The 21,166-nt window shown below is 34.7% G+C and overlaps 1 protein-coding gene across 5 annotated transcripts in view; it reads right to left on the reverse strand.

The window, feature by feature from the left end:
- CYLD (ubiquitin carboxyl-terminal hydrolase CYLD) overlaps positions 1 to 21,166 on the reverse strand; it is a 451,655-nt gene that overhangs the window by 258,278 nt on the left and 172,211 nt on the right. For all 5 annotated transcript variants that reach the window (XM_090407955.1, XM_090407951.1, XM_090407953.1 and 2 more), the window contains one exon: positions 9,757 to 9,846. In XM_090407955.1, coding sequence (XP_090264081.1) covers positions 9,757 to 9,846 — 90 coding nt within the window. The remainder of the gene's footprint in view (positions 1 to 9,756; positions 9,847 to 21,166) is intronic.

Below are 21,166 nucleotides of genomic sequence, written 5' to 3' on the forward strand. Positions count from 1 at the left end.
CCATACTTCAGCATTTCTGGTCGAATATCATCTACTCCTGCTGCCTTTCCACATTTCAAGCCTTTGATGGCTTTTTCTACTTCAAGTATGGATATGTATTCCTGACTGCATGCCTGGTCAGTGTTTTTTATCACTGTGCTGTCATTACTGCTTGTTTCATTTAGCAGTTTTTCAAAGTAATTACTCCATACTTCAAGGATATCTTTTTCTCCTGTTTTCATTTCACCTTTATCATCTCTAATTCCTTTTACAGCACTCTTTCCTCCATTCCTAAGCTTCTTCAACAACCTCCAGAATATTTTGCCACCTTCTTGATATTTATTTTCTATATTCTTGCCAAAGTCCTCCCATGACTTTTGTTTAGCTAGTTTTACACACTGTTTAGCTTTCTTACATTTGTCTCTGTATTCTGTAAGAGTAAAAGCTGACTTATTTGCCATGAACTTTTGATATGCTTTCTTCTTTTCCTTCACTGCCTCTTTAACTTCCTGTGTCCACCAGGGAGTTCTGATTTTTTTATCCTTGCACACAACCTCACCACATGCCTCTCTGGCAGAATCAATCAATGTTTCCATCAGAGTTTGCGACTGAATCTCCAAGGTTTGATTCCTGTTCTCAAACTCTCATTTTCTTTTCAATAATATTTCTGTATTTTAGTCTACAGTTCACATCTGAGAGCTGCTCAACTTTTATTCGCTTTAAAACTTTCTTACATGTTATTCTTTTCAATATGAAATTCAATTTTATCCTGCTCAAGACTAAATAGTGATCACTTCCAATTTCAAATCCTCTGTACACTCTGGTGTCCTGCACCAGGGAGAAAACATCACTATCAACAATAACATAGTCAATGAGACTTTTCTTATTCCTAGCCTCTTCTCTCCATGTGAATTTGTGCACATTTTTATGTTGGAACATGGTGTTAGTAATAATCAGTCCATATCCTGAGCAGAAATCCAACAGATATTTGCCATTATTATTAGCTTTGCTCTTTTCTCCAAATTTTCCCAAAATATTTTTGTATGTCTCACAATCATTTCCTACTCTACTATTTAGATCCCCAACAAGGACCAACTTTTCCTTTTTCATTGTGTCAGTTGCTTTTTCTAAAGCCTCAAAAAATGCCTCCACTTCTACCTTAGTAAAACCTTCTGTGAGACCATAGGCACAAATAAGTCTCATTGCCCAGTTCCCCATTCTGATATTTGCCCACATTACTCTACTTGAGACTGACTGCCATTCAAGAAGATTAGCCTCGTATTTTGTGTTGAATACTATGGCTACTCCTTCTTTTCCTTGATTGTCATTGCCTGAATATAACATTTTGTATTTATTGCTCAGAAAGATCTCACCAGTTTTGGTCTTTTTTGTTTCAGTCACCCCTATTATGTCGATCTGGTACTTATCTAATTCCTCAGCTAGCTCCATTTCTTTGCCATTCAGGCTTCTTACGTTGATAGTACCGATCTTTAACTCTGGTGATGTTGAGTTGGGGTTTGTTTTCAGATTTGTTCCAGTAGCTGACTTTTCGCTGTTCGCCCTGGTTCCCTGGCGAAAACAATAGGGGCCTTGTTTAACCGGGCGACGCCCCAGCCGGCATGAAATTTTGTCATGTTGTACCATCATTTTTTATTTTGGTTTAACCAATAAGAATACAATTTGGTCGGCTAAATCCCAAATTGCCAGCCCATCCTCGTTCGTTCAGTATCAAAGTAGATACCCAACAGGGTGCACCACGAGAAGGTGAGGATTGGACATTAGGTCAGAAGCCCTGGTCGGTTCTCCGCATTCCTTTAAAGGCTATGTGGAGGTCTCCTCTCAGTTATACAGCTTTGACCCTTAAGCAACCCTTTTAATAATCTCTTTTAAATAATAATGTCTATATAAATCTAAAAGGAAGGGAAACCTATAGTCAGGGCTGGCTTAACATGGTAATCAGGTGATGCATGGCATCGGGGTGCTGAAGTGAGTAGAAAGAATAAAATAAAAACACGTTTTAATATTAGCGTTTATTAAACGTAGATGTTCACTAAATATATTGTAATAAATACTGCAACTTTTAATAACATTTAGGAAAAACTGCAAGCTGTTTTTTGCTGTGTGTGGTCTAGAGCTGGCAGAAGCACTAAACGAGCCAAGCACTCGTCTGGGGCGTCATGTTACAGGGGACACCTTATACTACTGAATTTCTTCTTTACATGCAGCACCCATTCATTAATTAGGATGCGATGTGCACGTTATCTGGCTTAACCTCCATTACGAAGTAACATTATGCATTTTTTGTGGAACAGACCTCATGCGTTGTTTGTAAATAAATCATCAAACTGTTGATTGCTAAACACACAGCAAGTGTGTAGTTAATCCACACGGGGATAAATAGATTGAAAATTTAGCCTAAGCCTTTACAAATCAGAAAAAAAATTTATGCATTTCTTTAAGTGTTTATTTTCATTTTTTTATTTAGGCCTGTGTAGCTCAATGGAAGTGGCACCTCCATCCTCTGCGCTACGTCGTCAAAGCTAGACTTAGGTTCAAGTGTAGTCGTCAACTGGAGGAACTTTTTCTAAGTCTATCTTCAACCGGTTCTGAGTCATTTGATAACTGGCACAGGCAAACAGCCTTTTTCTCCTGGAAACTCAGGTTTTTCATCCTGTAAACTCAAGAAAATTGACCGTAGAACCCACATTCTTTCAGACAGTAACATATCCTGTTAGGGTTAGGTACCTAGAAATGGCATCACTTGTTTGCTGGTCTCTTCATTGGTGGCCACTTACAATTGGTGATTGAAGTTCTCATAATGTAAGATTAGGACTTTAGGAACAATATTAGTTTCTTTCCCTCTTCCTCATTTGCTTTTGTTAGTGCCTGTGTGCACATACCATATTTTTATGTTCCTGAAGATGGCAACGTTAAGTTGCAGAAATATTGAAGTTATTCATTAAAGTTGCCTTTAATTAATATCCTTTATATGCGTTGTTAATTCCTTATACTGTATGACCAGTATAAGCCTTGCTACTAGAATGACGATCATCCACGGAGATTCCATCGCACGAAAGGCTCGTCAATACGGCAAAATGAGGTTGAAGATATTGAGACAACTAAATCGTCTGACCTTCCTAAAACGCTGCCGGAATAACAAGGTAATCCCAAATTGTGTTATATTTAAGCACCGTTTTACTTCACAGAAAGCTCTCCGTATTTATAATCGCACTAGCTTCGCCCTATTAAGAGAACAAATTACCGCGACACGTGTTCTCCTTGCTGACAAAAACAAAACCTTACAGGCGCTAGAAGAAGAGCTTTCAGATATGCTCGGCCATGATCTTTGGACGATTCTTTATGACGTCTCATGCGCTTCGGAATAAATTCAAAAAAATACGTAGTCGGCACTTGGAAAAAATACGAAAACTTGATAAAGAGTTCTACTTCCTTACCACAGCCACCACTCAACATGGTAGTCAACCTCTCATCCATAGTTTTAAAGCCTGAAGCACTCACTGCGTTTTCATGTGGCCACAATTCGCCTTAGCTCCTAAAATAATACCAGCCAAAGAAATCATGATCCAAATAGAACGTGGGATTCGCAACCTTCCTAACCACATCGCCAACAACGTCAGACTGGATGTAGCTGGTGTTCTCACCAAAGCAAAACTTCCAAAAACCAACTTATCCAAAGACGAATATGCAGAGAAATGAAGAAAAAGAAAAAATTCATTTCAAAGCAGAAATCTAAGAATTACAGTTTCAAATATTTCACCTGATATTGACTTTTTTGTGTAGCAGTATTGAAACACATCCATCACATTAAATTGTTATTAAACTTCTTTTATGTTTTTAATTCTTTCTTTATTACTAATCGTTTTACGTTTCATGTGCTTTTACTGCAAATGTACAATAATAATATATATATAAAATAACTAATAACTATATAAAAATATGAGATAATGTGCCATGTCAAATATGTATGTAAGATGCTAAAAATGTAATATTTGAATTTGATTTTTGCAATATTCGCTGTGTATGTTTTGTATTGAATATAAATACAATAAATATTATAATAATATATATTCTATATTATGATTTTTTTCAAGGGGGGACCATGAAATATTTTAATTTTTACAAAGGGGGCCCTGACATCCAGAAGTTTGGGAAGCACTGATCTAAGGGAAGTTAATAAGGTTGCAGAACCTACTGACTATCCACTACATAACATAGAAGAGCTTTTGACTAAATTAGATCGTGCAGAGTCTTTTCAAAACATGATCTTATAGTAGCTTCTATCAGATACCTTTAAAAGAAAAAGGTCCTAAATCCAAAAAAATCCAAGTTTAATCAACTTGGATTAACACTGAAACAGTGGCAATGTTAATTTAAGTCATAAGTATAATAGTGAGCATTGTAACAAAAGAAATCATAGTTCAAATAATAACAATTATTATTATTATATGAGCACCTCCATGGAGTCCGAACACCCATTGCAGGAGACCCAATCTATCCACACTATCATACCTCTCCTTGAGCCCATTAACAGACAAAGCACTTACAACTGACTCTGGCTACCCATTCCACTTATTAACAACTCTCCAAGCAAAAAATCTAGTCCTCACACCCCTATTAACCACACCTTTATTCAACTTCCAGGGATGACCCCTTGTTCTGGCCCCTCTAGCCAAGGGCTGAAACATTTCTCCTGCATCTATCCCATAACATATTTCTAACAAATATGTTAGAAATAACAAATTTCTAACATATCCCATCTTGTAGGTTTTTAACCTTTGGTATACTGTGTGTTAAAGATACCACGTAATTTTTTAAACTTGGTTTTAATTCTTTTTCCCAAGTAAGTAAACAGACAAGTCAAGTTAAGTTTGGGCCTGAACATAGTTCAGGTCTGAGGCTACTCATGGTAAAGGTGGAGTAAGCTCTGATCACTTTCCTTAGTATTTCCCCTAATGCAAAGCTCATCCTCTTGCAGAGATGTATGATGTTATGCATTAAAGGCAAGAGCCACTACCCAGACCTATTTCAACCTTTATTGATGGTCTGGTCAGTGGGAGCCAGACCCAAAAAATGCCAAGGTTGAAATAATGCAGAGCTTATATAAATTTTACCATTTTACCTAAACAAGTTGCCACAAGGTGCTTTGACCTTATTAAATAAAAATCTCAGGATGAGAGTAAGATGTAGAAAGTTTTTTACCTTGGGTATACTATATGTTAAAGATGCCAAGTAATTTATTTTATTTCATTTATTATGTTTTTTAAACTTGGTTTTAATCCTTTTCTCTGGATTACTTCAACCTTGCCATTTTTTGGGTCTGGCTCCCACTGACGAGACCTCAATAAAGGTCGAAACCGGTCTGGGTAGTGGCCCTTGCCTTTAATGCATAGCATCATACATCTCTGCAAGGGGATGTGCTTTGCATTAGGAGAAATACTAAGGAAAGTGATCAGATCTTACTCTGCCTTTACCACGAGTTGCCTCAGACCTGAACTATGTTCAGGCGCAAACTTGACTTAGTTGTCTGTTTGCTTACTTGGGAAAAAGGATTAAAACCAAGTTTAAAAAAATTACTTGGTATCTTTAACATATCCCATCTTTTTCTCCTATCAACCAACTTCTGCAATCCACAGGCCACTCACCATCTTGATCACTCGCCTCTGAATCCTTTCCACCACTTCCTCATCCCCAAGAAACCCAGGGAACCAGACTTGAGCATAGTAATCCAGATGTGGGCATATCAAGGCCTTATAAAGAGGAATAACAACTTCCTTATCTCCTTGTTAATGTGTTCTTCAATAGCCAAATAATCTTATGGACTACCTTAGCAATATGTCCTCTAAACTTCAACTCTCTGTCTACCATCATGCCTAAATCTCTAACTTCATCTATTTTCTGCAGTGCAGTGCCATAAATAGATTACAAACAGTACACAGCTTGTAATCTATTTATCCCAAAATGCATAACTTTACATTTCTCGACATTAAACTGACACCCATAACTTTTGCCCATATTGACAGTCAATTTAAATCGTCCTGAAAGCTCTCCATGTCACCTTGATTAACTATTACTCTACCTAATTTTGCATCATCAGCAAACAACTGAATATTTCCTTTCAGATTGTTTCCTATATCATTTATGTACAAATTAAACAGCAATGGCCCAGCACTGAACTTGTGGCACACCACTAATAAATGTCATCTATAATAGATGACTTCAGAAGTATTAATAAGGAGCAGGTGATTTCTACAGAAATCCCTTCTGCTGCTGATGTTCGTGTTGTCCAGGAAAATGAGAAGAATATGCAATTAGACAGTAATCCTGATGGTGAGCACATTGTAAATTAGAATTTAGAAGATATCATTTCTGTATCAAGTCATATGACATCACCAGGATCAACTGAGTCATTGATGTTATGAAACGTCTGGAAAGAAAGTTTCTCAGGTCTCATACAGAAAGAAGAAAAAAGCTTATAGGTTTTATTTTTCATAACAGTTTTTCCAAGGGTGGTCCTATGTAGGATATCTGCTATTTAGCAATATCATATTATCTTAAATATTTTTTTATTATTTTTTTTAATGAAAACCAATTTTGAATAAATAAATTAATTAAAAAACAGGATAACTTTTAGTTTTATTATATATATATATGTAAGCATTTTCAAAATATATAACGATAATGCATTATTTCCTGTAATTAGAAATTTCTTTACTAATATTTTGTATAAAAGAAAGCTTTGTATAGATATGAACTGTTTAATTGCACTATTTATCATGTATGAAGCAAGTAAACAGGACTCACCTGAAATTTAGTTTTTATTTCTGTAACTTAAAAAACTTGAGAGAAGAAAATATTAAACTCTCTGATGAGGTTTTTTTTATGCTAATAATGAACTATGGCTCGTTATCATAACAAGCAATCATTTTACTTTCATTTTGCCCTGTTATTTGCCTCACCAGTGTGCGCTTGTACAAAATTTGTATTTCCAAGATAAAATAGAACTGCTGTTGATTAGAACAGCATCGGTTCTGAAAGTTGGATGTTTAGGAGAGAAATTCAGTCTAAAGGAAAAAACATTTCTTATGTCACAAAAAAAAAAAAAAAAAAAAAAAAAAAAAAAAAAAAAAAAAAAGGGGGGGGTGGAAAAGAGTATTATGGAGGAAACGAACAGTTCTCCCAAAATTAATAAATGAATTTCTTTCAAAGGAAGCTGTAGGAGTGTAGATAAAAGTGACAAGAATTATATAGTTTTCTTGCAAAGCAATGAGCAATTCCTTTTGAGACATTAAGCAGCAAACTTATTCTAGTGAACTGGAAAGGAATGAAATTTTTTTTTTTTTGTGCTCAGTGATAAGAAAGAAGTTTCCATAAGAGAAAAATGAACTTTAAAATTATCATCATATTCCAAAGAAATAGAGAAAGGAACTGATATGCTAAAGATAACACTGAAAGAAAAAATATTATTTCTTACTCAAGAAAGGTTATGCACAACCTTTCTTGAGTAAAGGTAGTCCTCGAATTACGACGGAGTTCCGTTCCAATGTCTCCGTCGAAGACCTTTTTTAATTCTTGATTTGTTTGATTTCTGTTATAATATTTTCATAAATTAGGTTTGTATTTAACTTAAAATGGTTAAAAATGTATAAACTTACATAAACATTTATAAATTATTCATTAGCACATATACATATAAATACATAATACAAAATTAAGAAAGAAAAATTTAAGAAAAAAATACATACACGTATTAAAAATATGTGTACTTACTTTAATTTGAAATTCCTTTAAATATTAGTTAACATAAACAAAAAACTTATTAACGGTGTCTCTTTAATTAAACAGGTGAGTAACTGTTTGGACGATATGGTTATTTCTCGGATCGGGAGTGGCTTTTTTTAATCAGAAAATTGGTTAATGTTGTCTGTTGTTTTTTTTTTCTTCATATATTTCGCGATAACAACTGACTGCTTCTCGAATTTGCTTTTCGACTTTGGTGAAGCGACCAGTGTCTTGATCCATATTTTTGAGTAGCTGAAGTCCTTCATTTATTTTAGAAAATACTTCAGCTAGTCCTTTTACAGTAAATTTTTTAACAATTTCTCTTCTTCGTCATTATTCCTTTCTTCTTCTACAACTCTTTCGTTTTGGAAAATCAAGTCTTGATCAGTCAGTTCACCTTCTTCGTGATCTGCTAATTCTTATATATCAGTAATATTGATTTCTAGATTCAGTTTTCTTGCAATATCAACAATTTCTTCACCAATTTGTTCTAGCATACTATGCTCATTGTACTCTTCGAGTGTCTCCTGTAGTAGTACTTCTTCCAAATTCCTCACATAGATTGTTCTGATACTTCCATGAAGTTCTAATGTTCTGGATACATTGGTTAATATCGTAATTTTTCCAAAACTCACGTAATGTTATAGCATCGTTGTCCTTTGCTGTTATTGCAAGAGAAAATGCAGTTTTCAGATAATATGTCTTGAATGTAGCAATCAAACCTTGATCCATAGGTTGAATCACAGCTGTTGTATTGGCGGTGAATACATCACATTTATATTTTCATTCAAATCATCGATATGAAGAGGATGTCCTGGAGCATTGTCAAGCAGCAATAGAACTCTGCAATGTGATATATGTATGTATACGCAAGCAGCAAAGTTAAATTAGAGCATTTTTAATAATAATTTTTGGCCGTCGCAAGTGCTAATCATCGTAAGTCGAGGACTACCTGTATATATACACACACACACACACACACAGAATTCTCCATTTACACGGTAGAAAAAGCATGTAAAAAGAATACAGTGCATATGAAAAAAACAAGAATGGTTCCAGATGTGAAAATCCAATACGAACAATAAGTTATTTTCAAACAAAACATATGAAAATCATTGAATAAAACTATTTTAATGGAATATTTTTTTATTTTAAATACTTATTTAAAGTATATGCATGTGTATCTTTCTTAAAGAAAATGGTGTGTCACTAATAAAACAGAAATTCAAAAAGGCCCAAATACACCCATGCATAATGGTTATTAGTTAAATTTTATTCGCCGTCACTTTCTGACAGTAGCCACATTCTTTTGTGTGAGACTGGAATTAAATCAGTTCCATCATTTGAAACACTTTGGCCGTCCTATTCATACTGCAATGCCGAAATGTCTTCTTCAGTAAAAGAAACTAAATTAGCACTAATTTCCAATAATTCTAAAGACTGATTTTTTTTTTTTTTTTTACCACAAACTCTAATTAATCGTTGAGTTCCTCTTTTGATGAGATCTTTGTATAATTCTTCATATTGCACCATACATGGCTTCAGTTCATGTTTAAACTGTTCAGCTAGTTCAGTATTTTGATCATGTGTAAGAAATTGACTTTGCAATTGACTAGCCATTTGAAACTCTTCTTTAATCAATTCTGCAGTGAGTGGAATCTCTTCTTCATCATCATCATGACAGATGATGATGGAAATGGCAGAAAAGAGTGAAAACTGCATTAGACACCAATGGGCACTGATGATATTTAAAATGTTTTAAAATTTTTTTTTAATGTTATTTTTCTTCCTGACCAGCTAAACAACCAATTAGCAAAAGAACACAGTGAATCTATAAACACTGGATCTTAATTGACAATAAGGAAGTTGTTTTAAATAAAACAATAAGATTCTTAAAAAAGTGAAAGTATGCAAACGTATGCCAACAAAGTATGCATGAGACTTTATATCCATAAGTCTAATTAATCAAATCAATACCTAGATCACCTGCAGACATTTCTCCAGTTTTTTTTTTTCTTCTGGGTTTAGGTGGTGTTCCAATCAGATTACAGAGCAAAGCCTGTTCACCTTAAAAAAAAAAAAAAAATCATATCAAATTTCTGGCAGCTAGGCAGAAGATATTATTTTTGTTATGATTTCAAGAATTCTATTTCTTCTTCCTGAAATAAATTTAGTTTAATATAGTATAAATTAATTAGTAGAATTTGTATGAAATTATTGATGAAGCCTACTAAAGTCACTATGTTTGTGTATTATATGTATATTAAGACTGGTTAAATAACCAGTTAAATAAGACTGGTTAAATAACCTTCAGCTAATAGTTTTATAAAGTTACCTTGCATCCCAGATGAGATGCGAACTCTGATCTTTCTAATGAAAGGTAAATGCTTTGTCATCATTGCAATTTTACTAAAACATATACAAATGATTTAACCTTCTCATATCAATAATGATATTTTTATTATTATTAAAAAAGACCTCCAGGGAGTCAGGAATTCATTGAAGGAGGCCATGCTATTTGCACAAGTTGTCATACCTGTTCTTGAATTCATTCATGCAACTTGCACAACAACATCCAAAGGCAATCCATTCCACTCATGCACTAACTCTATGAAAGAAAAATCTAGCCATAACCCCTCCCCCTCTTGATGGCATTCATTCTCAGCTTCCATGGATGCCCCTGCATCCTTTCCTCTCTTTCTCTGTAAAATGAAAAATTCCATCTACTGAAATTCTGTATAACCCTTTCAGAAGTTTGTAAGTCTCAATCATATCATCCCTCTTTCTCCAGTTTGCTAGTGTCTGCAGGTCTACATATTCTCAGATAAGTCTTCATAATCTGTATTCCACAATCCTGATATCATTTTTGACATTCTCCTTTGCACTCTCTACTGTATCAGAATCTCCACGGAAACCAGACCTGCATGCAATAGTCCAAGTGAGGTCTCATAGAGCCCATGTAAAGAGGCAAAATGAACTTCCTTATCTTTAAATGTCAAGGTTCATTTCAACATTGCAGTTATTCTCTGAGTTGTATTTACAATTTTTGCAATATAACCCTTGAACTTCAATTGTCTGTCTACTTAAACTCCAAGATCCCTAGCCCCTCATCAGTTTCTTCAATCTCACCAATATAATACGACATCGGATATCATAAATTAAAGATGCCAAGAAATTATATTTTTGGTTTCATCCTTTATCCAAATGTAAGCAAACAAACTCTGCAAGTGAAATAACTTCACAACAGGGCAAGTATCCCATAATGCAATGCACATATTCTTACGGACATGTATAATGATAGGCATTATGGCAAGGGCCACTACCCAGACAGATTCTGACCTTTACTGATGTCTCATCACTGGGAGAGAGACCCAGAAGTGATATCAAGGATTTACATAAACAAGTAGCAAAAAGGTGTCATACCATATTACTAAAATACTGTGGATTAGAGATGTTGAGAAAGTATTTTGCCTTGGGTATAATAAATGTTAAAGATGCCAAGCTATTTTAAACTTGGTTTTACTCCATTTCCCAAGTAAGCAAACAGACAAATAAGTCAAGTTTGCGCCTGCACGTATTGTGAGTCTAGCTGACCCTCAAAGTAGTGCAAGTCAAGGCAACTCATGGTAAAAGTAGAATAAGCTCTGATCACTATTCTTAATATTTACCCTTAATGCACAGCCCATCTCCTTCAGGAGGAAAACTTGACTTATTTGTCTGTTTGCTTACTTGGGAAATGGAGTAAAACCAAGTTTAAAATAGCTTGGCATCTTTAACATTTATTATACCCACGGTAAAATATTTCTATATTTATATCTCATCTTGAGATTTTTATCTAATAAGGTTAAAACACCTTATGGTAACTTATTCTGGTAAAATACTTATAAGCTCTGTATTACTAAAATCTTGGTATTTCTAGCCTGGCTCCCACTGATGCGACCTCAATAAAGGTCGAAATCGGTCTGGGTAGTGGCCCCTTGCCTTTAATACATAGCATCATACATCTTCTGAAGGAGATTGGCTGTACATTAAGGGTAAATATTAAGAATAGTGATCAGAGCTTATTCTACGAGGGCTGTTCAATAAGTAATAAGACTAATTTTACTCACAAAACCACTCATCACAATATTAATTTCTGTGGAATAAAGAAATGCTGCTGTCTGTATTAACAAAAGAGGTTGATAGATGGCATATACGGGCTGATGTGCCAGTGTCACATGACTAAGCGCAAGCTTGTTTCGGTGCGCCCACGAGCTGCAACCAGTTGTTGAAATGGAAGTGTCCTTGGAACAGCGTTATGCGATTAAATTTTGTGTGCATTTGCAAAAATCGGCATCAGACACTTTTAACATGATACGCAAAGCTTTCGACGATGAAGCAATGTCAGGTTCAAGTGTTTTTCGCTGGCATAAAACTTTTAAGGAAGGAAGGCAAAATTGGAAGATCTTGAACATGAGGGAAGACCTTCAACGTTCATCACAGAGACAATGATCAACACAGCAGCGATTATCATCAAGGAGGATCGCAGAATTACAGTATGCCAGCTGCATGTTGTCCTGAATATTTATGTGGGAAGTGTTCACTCAATCATGGCTGAACATTTGGAACTGAAACGTGTTTGCACCCGATGGATTCCCAAACTCTTGACACCGGAGCAAATGCAGCATCGAGTGAATGTGTGCACAGAATGGAAAGAAAGACTGGAACAAGAAGGCGACAACTTCTTAAAACGCATCATTACAGCAGATGAAGCTTGGTTGTATCACTATGACCCTACAATGAAACAACAAAGCAGTGAATGGAAGCATCCGTCTTCGCCTAACCCCAAGAAAGCAAAAACTGTAAAATCGGCTGGTAAAGCTATGACCATAATGTTTTTTGACTATGAAGGCATTGTTTACCAACACGCTGTAGAACCTGGGAATACTGTAAACGGCTCATACTATGTGGATGTTTTATGGACAATGGTACAGCACGTCAAAAGGAAGCGTCCATTGCTGAAGAATGGCTTTTTACTGCACCACGATAATGCAAGGCCACATATTGCTGATTGTGTAGTGGACATTTTGCAGTAGAACAACATAGATATGCTACCACACACCCTCCATACAGTCCTGATCTCACACCGTGCAATTTCTGGCTGTTTCCTCAGCTCAAGAAACCACTAAGAGGCCGCCATTTCGAAAGCAACAAAGCATGTGTAAAAGCTGCGGACGCAATGTTGGGACAAATGCATCGCGTCTCACGGTAGTTACTTCGAAAAAGACCATGTAAATGATGACAATTAAAGGTAATCTGTTTTCTGTAAAATATAATCTTATAACTTACTGAACAGCCTACATACTTTTACCATGAGTTGCCTTGACTAGCACTACTTTGAGGGTCAGCTAGCCTTGCAATACGTGCAGGTGCAAACTTGACTTATTTGTCTGTTGGCTTACTTCGGAAATGGAGTAGAACCAAGTTTAAAATAGCTTCATCTTTAAGAATTACATTCTTGTTTCATCCTTTATACAAGTGTAAGCAAACAAAGTTTGTGTTTGAAGTCACTTCAAGACTGGGCTACTTGTATATAGTGGCTAATAACTTCACATAAATTGCCTTAGTATCTCATAATGCAACGCACATATCCTTAAGGGACATGTATAATGCTTAGCATTATGGGAAGGAGCACTACCCAGACCTTTTTTCTGACCTTTATTGAGGTCTCATCAGTGAGAGCCAGACCCAGAATACTCTAATCCAGAGTAATACACTTTTAGTAATAAAGTGTAACATCTTTTGGCTACTCGTATATGGAAATATGACTTGTGCATTACTTCAACCTTGGTATCACTTCTGGGTCTGACTCCCACTTTTATTTTGTATGATGATACAACAGCCGTGAGCCCCTTTTGCAGGGAGGCACGGTACCATCTCAATCCCTCTATTTTTATCCGGGCTCAGGACTAGCATAGCTGACAAATTAGGTCTATGGCTAAAAGGGACTGTCTTAAGTAATCCTGACTGTAATCTGTGTGTGTTCAGTTTGCCTGTTCTGAGGGACGAACGAAAAATGAGTTTCCAGGTGAAAAAACTCTGTACCTCCATATGAGACTGGCTAACCCACCTTTCATTGAAAGAGACCAATAAAGGTTCCTCGAGTCAATGATGGAATTCAAACCCAGGTCTTTCTGACCAAAGGGCTTCGTCTATACTGACTGAGCTACGGAGGCTCTACATAATCTGATAAGTAAGTGACTCGAAATCGTGTATCGTGCATTCATTTCAGGATTTTACTAATTTACTTTTGAATTAGTGAATTTTAAAAGTAAATTAGTGCATGTGCCATATCTGCTTTGAAATTATTCGAATCTTGGCTAATAATCAACAAGTATTTTGCAAACTATGTTGTCACTATTCACTGACTTATTCTTATTTTGGTCTACTTAGAATAAATAATTTCTGCATAATATGTCATAGTGATGTCAGTATCTGATGTGATCATTCCTGTTATCTTTAGGAAGTTTGAACTTTTGGCATCAATGTGAACTTCTTTTATATGTGACATAGTGCATGTGAGGTATATGAGAAAGTTAATTTGTTCTGAAAGTTTATTTTCAAAACAAATTAACTACTTACCCGCTCTGTTCCTCTTAACTGCTCTTTTGCAACTGCAGGTTATGATTTCTTTCTGGCTCCCACTGATGAGACCTCAATAAGGTCAAACTGATCTGGGTAGTGGCTCTTCCCATAATGCTTAGCATTATACATGTCTGTAAGAATATGTGCATTGCATTATAGGATACTAAGGAAATTGATGTCAAGTCATTATCCTCTATATACAAGTAACCCAGTTGTTCATGTGAAGTGACTTCACATGAACAACTGGATAACCATCCTTTATCCAAGTGTTTGCTTACACTTGGATAAAGGATGAAACCAAGAATATAATTTCAAGAAAATAATTTCTAAGATCTTTAATTTATAGTATAACCAAGTGAAAAAGCTTTCAACATCTTCTGACATTGGATATCTAATCACACCAAAGTGCATAACTTTACATTTATTAACATTGAAATGACAGCCATTTTCACATGCTGACAATTCCAGCCTATTGAAATCATTCTGCAAGTAATGCATATCAGCAGCACTCCTGATTTACCCCACCATGATGTAAAGTTTGGTAAATAGCTGTATGTCACATGTCAAATCCTTCTCAATGTCATTAATGTACAGGCTGAATAACAATGGACCAAGGACTGATCCTTGAGGCACATCACTGGTTACCTTGAATCCTGAAGATTCACCCCCCCCCCCATATACCACTTTCTGATATCTATCAGTCAGACATTCTCTTATCCATGCAATTGTTTATAATTCAATCCCATCTTCTCCAATTTATGCAACAGTATTCCATGCTATATTCTGTCAAGAGCTGTAGCAAAATCCAAAACGTATCATGGTGTATCCATTCCTATCAGTGGTAACATTATTACAGATGGTTTTAAGTAATGATTCTATTAAGTCAGATATGTTTCTATGATTCAATCTCATGAAATTTCACTTACTGTAATTTGAACATTCTATATAAACATTTTGGAAGAGAGTGAATCAGTAGTTTTGAAGGATCAACAAAATAAAGGCTAGATATGATGTTTTAGCATTTGTGATAATGTAACTGATGAAGCAGTAGTAAATTACATGTCAAAGAAGATTAACATTCTTCATATGCAAAACACATGAAATCATAGGCAATACTGATTAACATTTTCTTCTTATTATTATTATTCTTTTTAATAATAAACACAAGAAAGTTGTAGAAAGTACAACACATTAGTGTATGTATATGAGTAAATAAAAAAGAACTCTGTAAGAAAATACTAATAAATTATGTGTCATAATTTTTTTTGATTTAATCCAAGTTCAAACTTTTGAAAATCACTTAAAGTAGTCATTTCCAAACAACTTTTTTTCCATTACTCAAAACTAAAATTACATTCTCCTTGCAATCCAAATGGCAGCAATAACCACTCAGAAAAACTGGCACTTAGATGAAATATTCTCAATCACTGATTCTGCTTTGTCTATCAAAGACAAGAAAGCATCATGTTGAACATAGGATCTTTATACGAAGAGGAAATGTAGTATGTTACTAGATATGAAAAAATAATATTATTCATTTAGGGAATCCAATCCAGTCCCATTTATATAAGATTGTTATTGTGAAATGGGAAATCATTATTAATACGTGCATATTAACAATTTCAGCCCTCAGATTCCTTTGATTATCCAAGAGTATGTAGTCTACCAGAAGTCCCTCAGGACCTATTTAAAATTATTCAGGAAATACATCACTTAAGGTATTAAAAAAAAGCAAACACCTTAGAATATTCAAATAAAGCAATTTAGAAGTTTCATTTTTCTTAATGAAATTAAGAAAAACAAAACACACTACTGATTTTTATAGTGGTTTAATATAACTTTTTTTTTTCTAACCATTATAATCCACTTGTATTTTATTTTATTTTTTTAAATAACCTTATACACAAGAGGCTGCAAAGCCTATAGCACATTAGTGCCATGTGTGGAGTGAAGGCATAGAGCCATCTTCAATGTAAATTAATTAGATTACAGAGAGGCAATGTTTTAAACAAGCAAAAAAAAAGCAGAGCATTTCAAGTTAAACTGTATTGTTTCAACAATAAAAATCCTGATATAATACACTTGATGTTTCAGGTAAAGAAATTAGTTGAAAATATCACTAGAACCAAACAAGAATTAGATAGGTAATTAAGAAGTTAGAAACAATGATAAATATTTATTACAATTATTTCCCAAAATTGGAGAAGATCAAGAAATTCATTTTGATTTAAATTTCAGTTAGGTTCACAGCTTAAACTCTATCTATATGTCATCTTTCTAATAGAAAATGACTTTTTTTTTTTTTGGTTTTGTTTTGTTTCCAATAAAGTTGTGAATGGAAAAAACTGTATGCTGAGAAAAACCAGACCCACTTTACCCTTATGTAGTCAATGTTTTTCTAAACTGATTAATGTGAACTTCCAGTCTGGCCAAAGTACAAAAAATCACTTGACAAGGCAAGTGATAAACTCCTGCATGGAAAATATTGCTATAACTTGCCTTTTGTTGAATATGAAAAAGAAGATAACTTTGATAATGACAAAAAGCAACTTGGTAAAGTTGCTTTTTGCCATTATCAGAGCACAGAAATTGAAATATCTTCTCCTAAGCACAATTCTCAAGTGCTTCTCTGAAACACTTGTACATGCAGAATAGAAAATCCATAGATGTCTTCTGAAGGAGGCAGAAAACAGTGACTGTAATTTTTTCTGTATAAGTGAATAATTGTGTGATATGACTAAGGTAGTTATACGAAGTCATGCTAAAGCAACTTTCTTTCTCTCTTGATCCTATAAAGACTAAACTTCTGTGACATGATTACATAATGACAAGCAATGGTTATGCAGTGATTAAGCTAACTTGGATGCAGTATATACCACCCAACAATTTTAATACAGTTTGGGATTGTGCAAATGCAAAAGTCTTTAAAGTGGATCTCAGTGCTGGATTTGAGAAAGCACTGGGAATGGTTGGTAGAATAGAACAGTGATCTTATGATCTATAAACAAGTCAAAGAATTTGTTTAAATGATATACCTCTGGTGGCATTTTGCTAGAAGCTGTAAAGCAAGTTCTGCAGTAAGTTGTTCTATAGTATCAGTCGTATAATAGATACATTCCAATAAGATCTGGGTGAAAAGTGTGGTGTAGAAGATATCACTAACAATTATTTTAGAACCATATGAGTAGATTGGAGGGACACTGAAGTATTTCATTTTGTGCAAATCAGGGATGGGAAACAGAATCAAATTTGAATCAGTAAACCGATAAAATTGATATTTTTCTTTAATTTAAATTGAAAAAAACTTGAACTGATATTTTTGAAAAATATGAATCAAAATTTAAATCAATAAAAATATCAGTTATAACCAGTGGTGAGCTATGGAAATTTTAACAAAGGGCTCGCATCGTCGAACAAAAAGAAAAGAAAAGCCATATTTCACACAGAAACTTTTATTAATACAGCTTGTGTACAAATTCCAACCAATCAAAAAGTATGAGAGGACAATCAACCTCTAAAGGCTATAATTTTTAGACAAATATTTCATGATCTAAACATGAAATATTTGCACACAATTAACTGTATTAATTTAACTTACATAAGAAAAACATCTTTTAACTATCAAAATATAATAGGAATGAAATCTTATATAAAACATTTGATTGGCTACTGGTTCTGGTTTTACCATACGATTGGCTACCAGAAGGGAGAAGGGTAAAGATAGCGCATGCGCTTATTTTATGTTCAAACTTGGGCACATTCGTTATAGGAGTTGAAACAATAATTCCAAATAATCTATACACTGCCGAATAGACTAATTTTTGTTAGGTTACCATATGAGTTTGTCGCTTAATATGTTTCAAAAAAAAATTTTTATTTTTGAAAAAATAAAAAAGTAAACAAGAAGAACAAGGGGCTTCCAAATTTGAGAAAAATTTAACAAAGGGCTCGTGCGAGCCCCTTCACCACTGGTTATAACTGAAATAGAGAAATAAGCCTATAATAACAACATTAGAAAACTATATCATTAATCTGTCCTCCACCAGAGTATGATTACTCACTGATTCTCACAGGATCCCATCTAACATTATATTCAGGGCTCACCAGTCTGCAATTTATCACCTAATAAATAGACAATGTTGGCTGCCACAACAATGCCAGTTCAGGCTTCGAACTAGGGATCTCAGCCTCCAAAGTTTGCCACTCTAACCAGCACAAAAATGCAATGAGGTGGAATTTGAGCTGTTGATGAAAGTGCTTACTGAAACAGACAGTGAAGAAACTTAAAGACATAATATCTATCATACACAAGAGTCACGTTTGGTTGGATTTTGATAAACTTCAATAGACAAAGCTATTTTATTTCAAAGCATTGCTTGAAAAATGTGCTCATCTGTAATGAGCGAAAATTTCAGCTGAGTAAAAAATTAGAAGAGAAGTTTTGATTTAAATGATAGCTTTATTTACATAATACCATTTCTTTTTCATGATTTGTTATAACTAGTTTTTCTTTTCTTTTCCTTTGTTCCTTGTTCTTCCCCCTCCCCCCCCACCCAGATGTATTATTTTATTTATTACATCTATTTGGGAATGATGGTAATTACAAATACATGTTTTGTTGTAATGGAATATGATCAATGAAAGGAGAGGATACACACCCATCATTTTATCTTATAAAGTGTTCAGTCATACTGCAAGTTAACTGTGAAGTGGCAACCTAAAAGAGATACACAGTGGACAGTATTAATTAGCTTATTTATTACCCAGTGTTGGAATATACAAATTTATCTGCCAGTAGTAATTAAACTTGGAAAGGAATATTTATTTTCCTAACATATTTCATTATATTGATTCTAACCTAAATATTTTTTTTACTGTTTCCTGGGTTGCATTGTGTCACATGATATCACTACCTGAACAATGATTTGGAACTAATCATATTCTGAATGTTTACAGCAGTGGTGAACCCAGAGGGGGGAGGGGGCAAAGAAAAAGTAAAAAAACACCAGAAAATTTTTCAAAAATCTTTTTCTAATTATGTTGTGTCATCCTGTGTTCTATTTCCATATTACTTATGAATTAGCAATCATCGCAGATGCTCAGTCATGGGTAGTATGCGATGCGTAGTGTGTATTCTCAAATCGTCTACTCAACTCCGCACCCCCCCCCAAGATTAAATCCTGAGTGCGCTACTGGTTTACACTGTTTGTTTATAATGGTAGAGAAAAAACAGTTTCCTTCTTTCCATAAAAGCAATTCAAGACATATTGTAAGTGTTTGCAGCAAAAATGTAGTAAAAAATGGGATTGAAAAAAAAAAAAAAAAAGACTTGTATCACTTAGAAAATGCATGGATTTTTCTACACAGACTGATAAACAGTAATACATAAGCAGTTAACATATCTGTTTCAACACTGATAGTGGTAGTATTAACCACGGCATTATAACAAAAGCTCATAAATATGTTTAATGCTGGATCCAATCAGATCTAGGAATAAACTTCTGATTAGAATATGTTATATAACTGTGGTAGAGTACACCCAGGCTAACATCTGATGAGTGAGCTTTTGTTTGACTGGTGAGCCAGCACAAACACTTTTCAAGCCTTGTAGAGAGAATGTAAAATCAGTTAATAATATTATCAAATGTATACATATATAAAGTATACTGTGTGTGTATATATACACACATACACACACACACACACACCTCCAAATCCAAAAATTAGAATAATCAAAGAAAATGTTTATTAGATATATGAAGAGCCAAAGGCTTCAATTCGGCGACATATGACTTGTTTAAGTTAAGGGATGTTACATCCCATATCGTTTCTTAGCCGAATAAGAAACTCAAAGAGTTTCATGCCGAATATAGTAGAAACTATATGAAGTTCAGCGATTCCAAGCGTAAGCAAATACCTGGATACTGCAGCAACTGACCCTAAAGGTAGTGCAAGCTGAGGCAACTCATGTCTAAGGTGTAGCAAGCTCCGATCACTGTTCTTGATATTTACCCATAATGTGAACTTAGCTCCTAGGAGCTAAGTTACCCATAATGTGAACTACCCTAAAGGTAGTGCAAGCTGGGGCAACTCATGTCTAAGGTGGAGCAAGCTCCAATCACTATTCTTGATATTTACCCATAATGTGAACTACTAAGTAAAACATAATGTAAAGCTAAGTTCACATTATGGGTAAATATCAAGAATAGTGATCAGAGCTTGCTCCACCTTAGACATGAGTTGCCTCAGCTTGCACTATCTTTAGGGTCTGTTGCTGCAGTATCCGGGTATTTTGCTTACGCTTGGAATCGCTGAACTTCATATAGTTTCTACTATATTCGGCATGAAACTCTTTGAGTTTCTTATTCGGCTAAGAAACGATATGGGATGTAATATCCCTTAACTTAAACAAGTCATATGTCGCCAAATTGAAGCCTTTGGCTCTTCATATATCTAATAATTTATTAGGACACCTCTCGGCAATACTCATAGAAGGGTTGTAAGTTCTGTTCGCTACAAACTTGATATTAACTTGGTCTACCTACTCACTCATGAGACCTCAATAAAGGTTGAAACCGGTCTGGGTAGTGACCTTCTCTCATAATGTAGAACAGAAATACAGCTCCTAGGGGAGCTAAGTTCACATTATGGGTAAATATAAAGAATAGTGATCGGAGCTTGCTCCACCTTAGACATGAGTTACCTCAGCTTGCACTACCTTTAGGGTCAGTTGCTGCAGTATCCAGGTATTTGCTCACGCTTG

The sequence above is a fragment of the Typopeltis vanoorti genome, chromosome 18 (assembly GCF_054136105.1).
Source record: "Typopeltis vanoorti isolate ZY-2024b chromosome 18, IOZ_Tvanoo_1.0, whole genome shotgun sequence".
In the NCBI taxonomy this organism is placed as follows: Eukaryota; Metazoa; Arthropoda; class Arachnida; order Uropygi; family Thelyphonidae; genus Typopeltis; species Typopeltis vanoorti.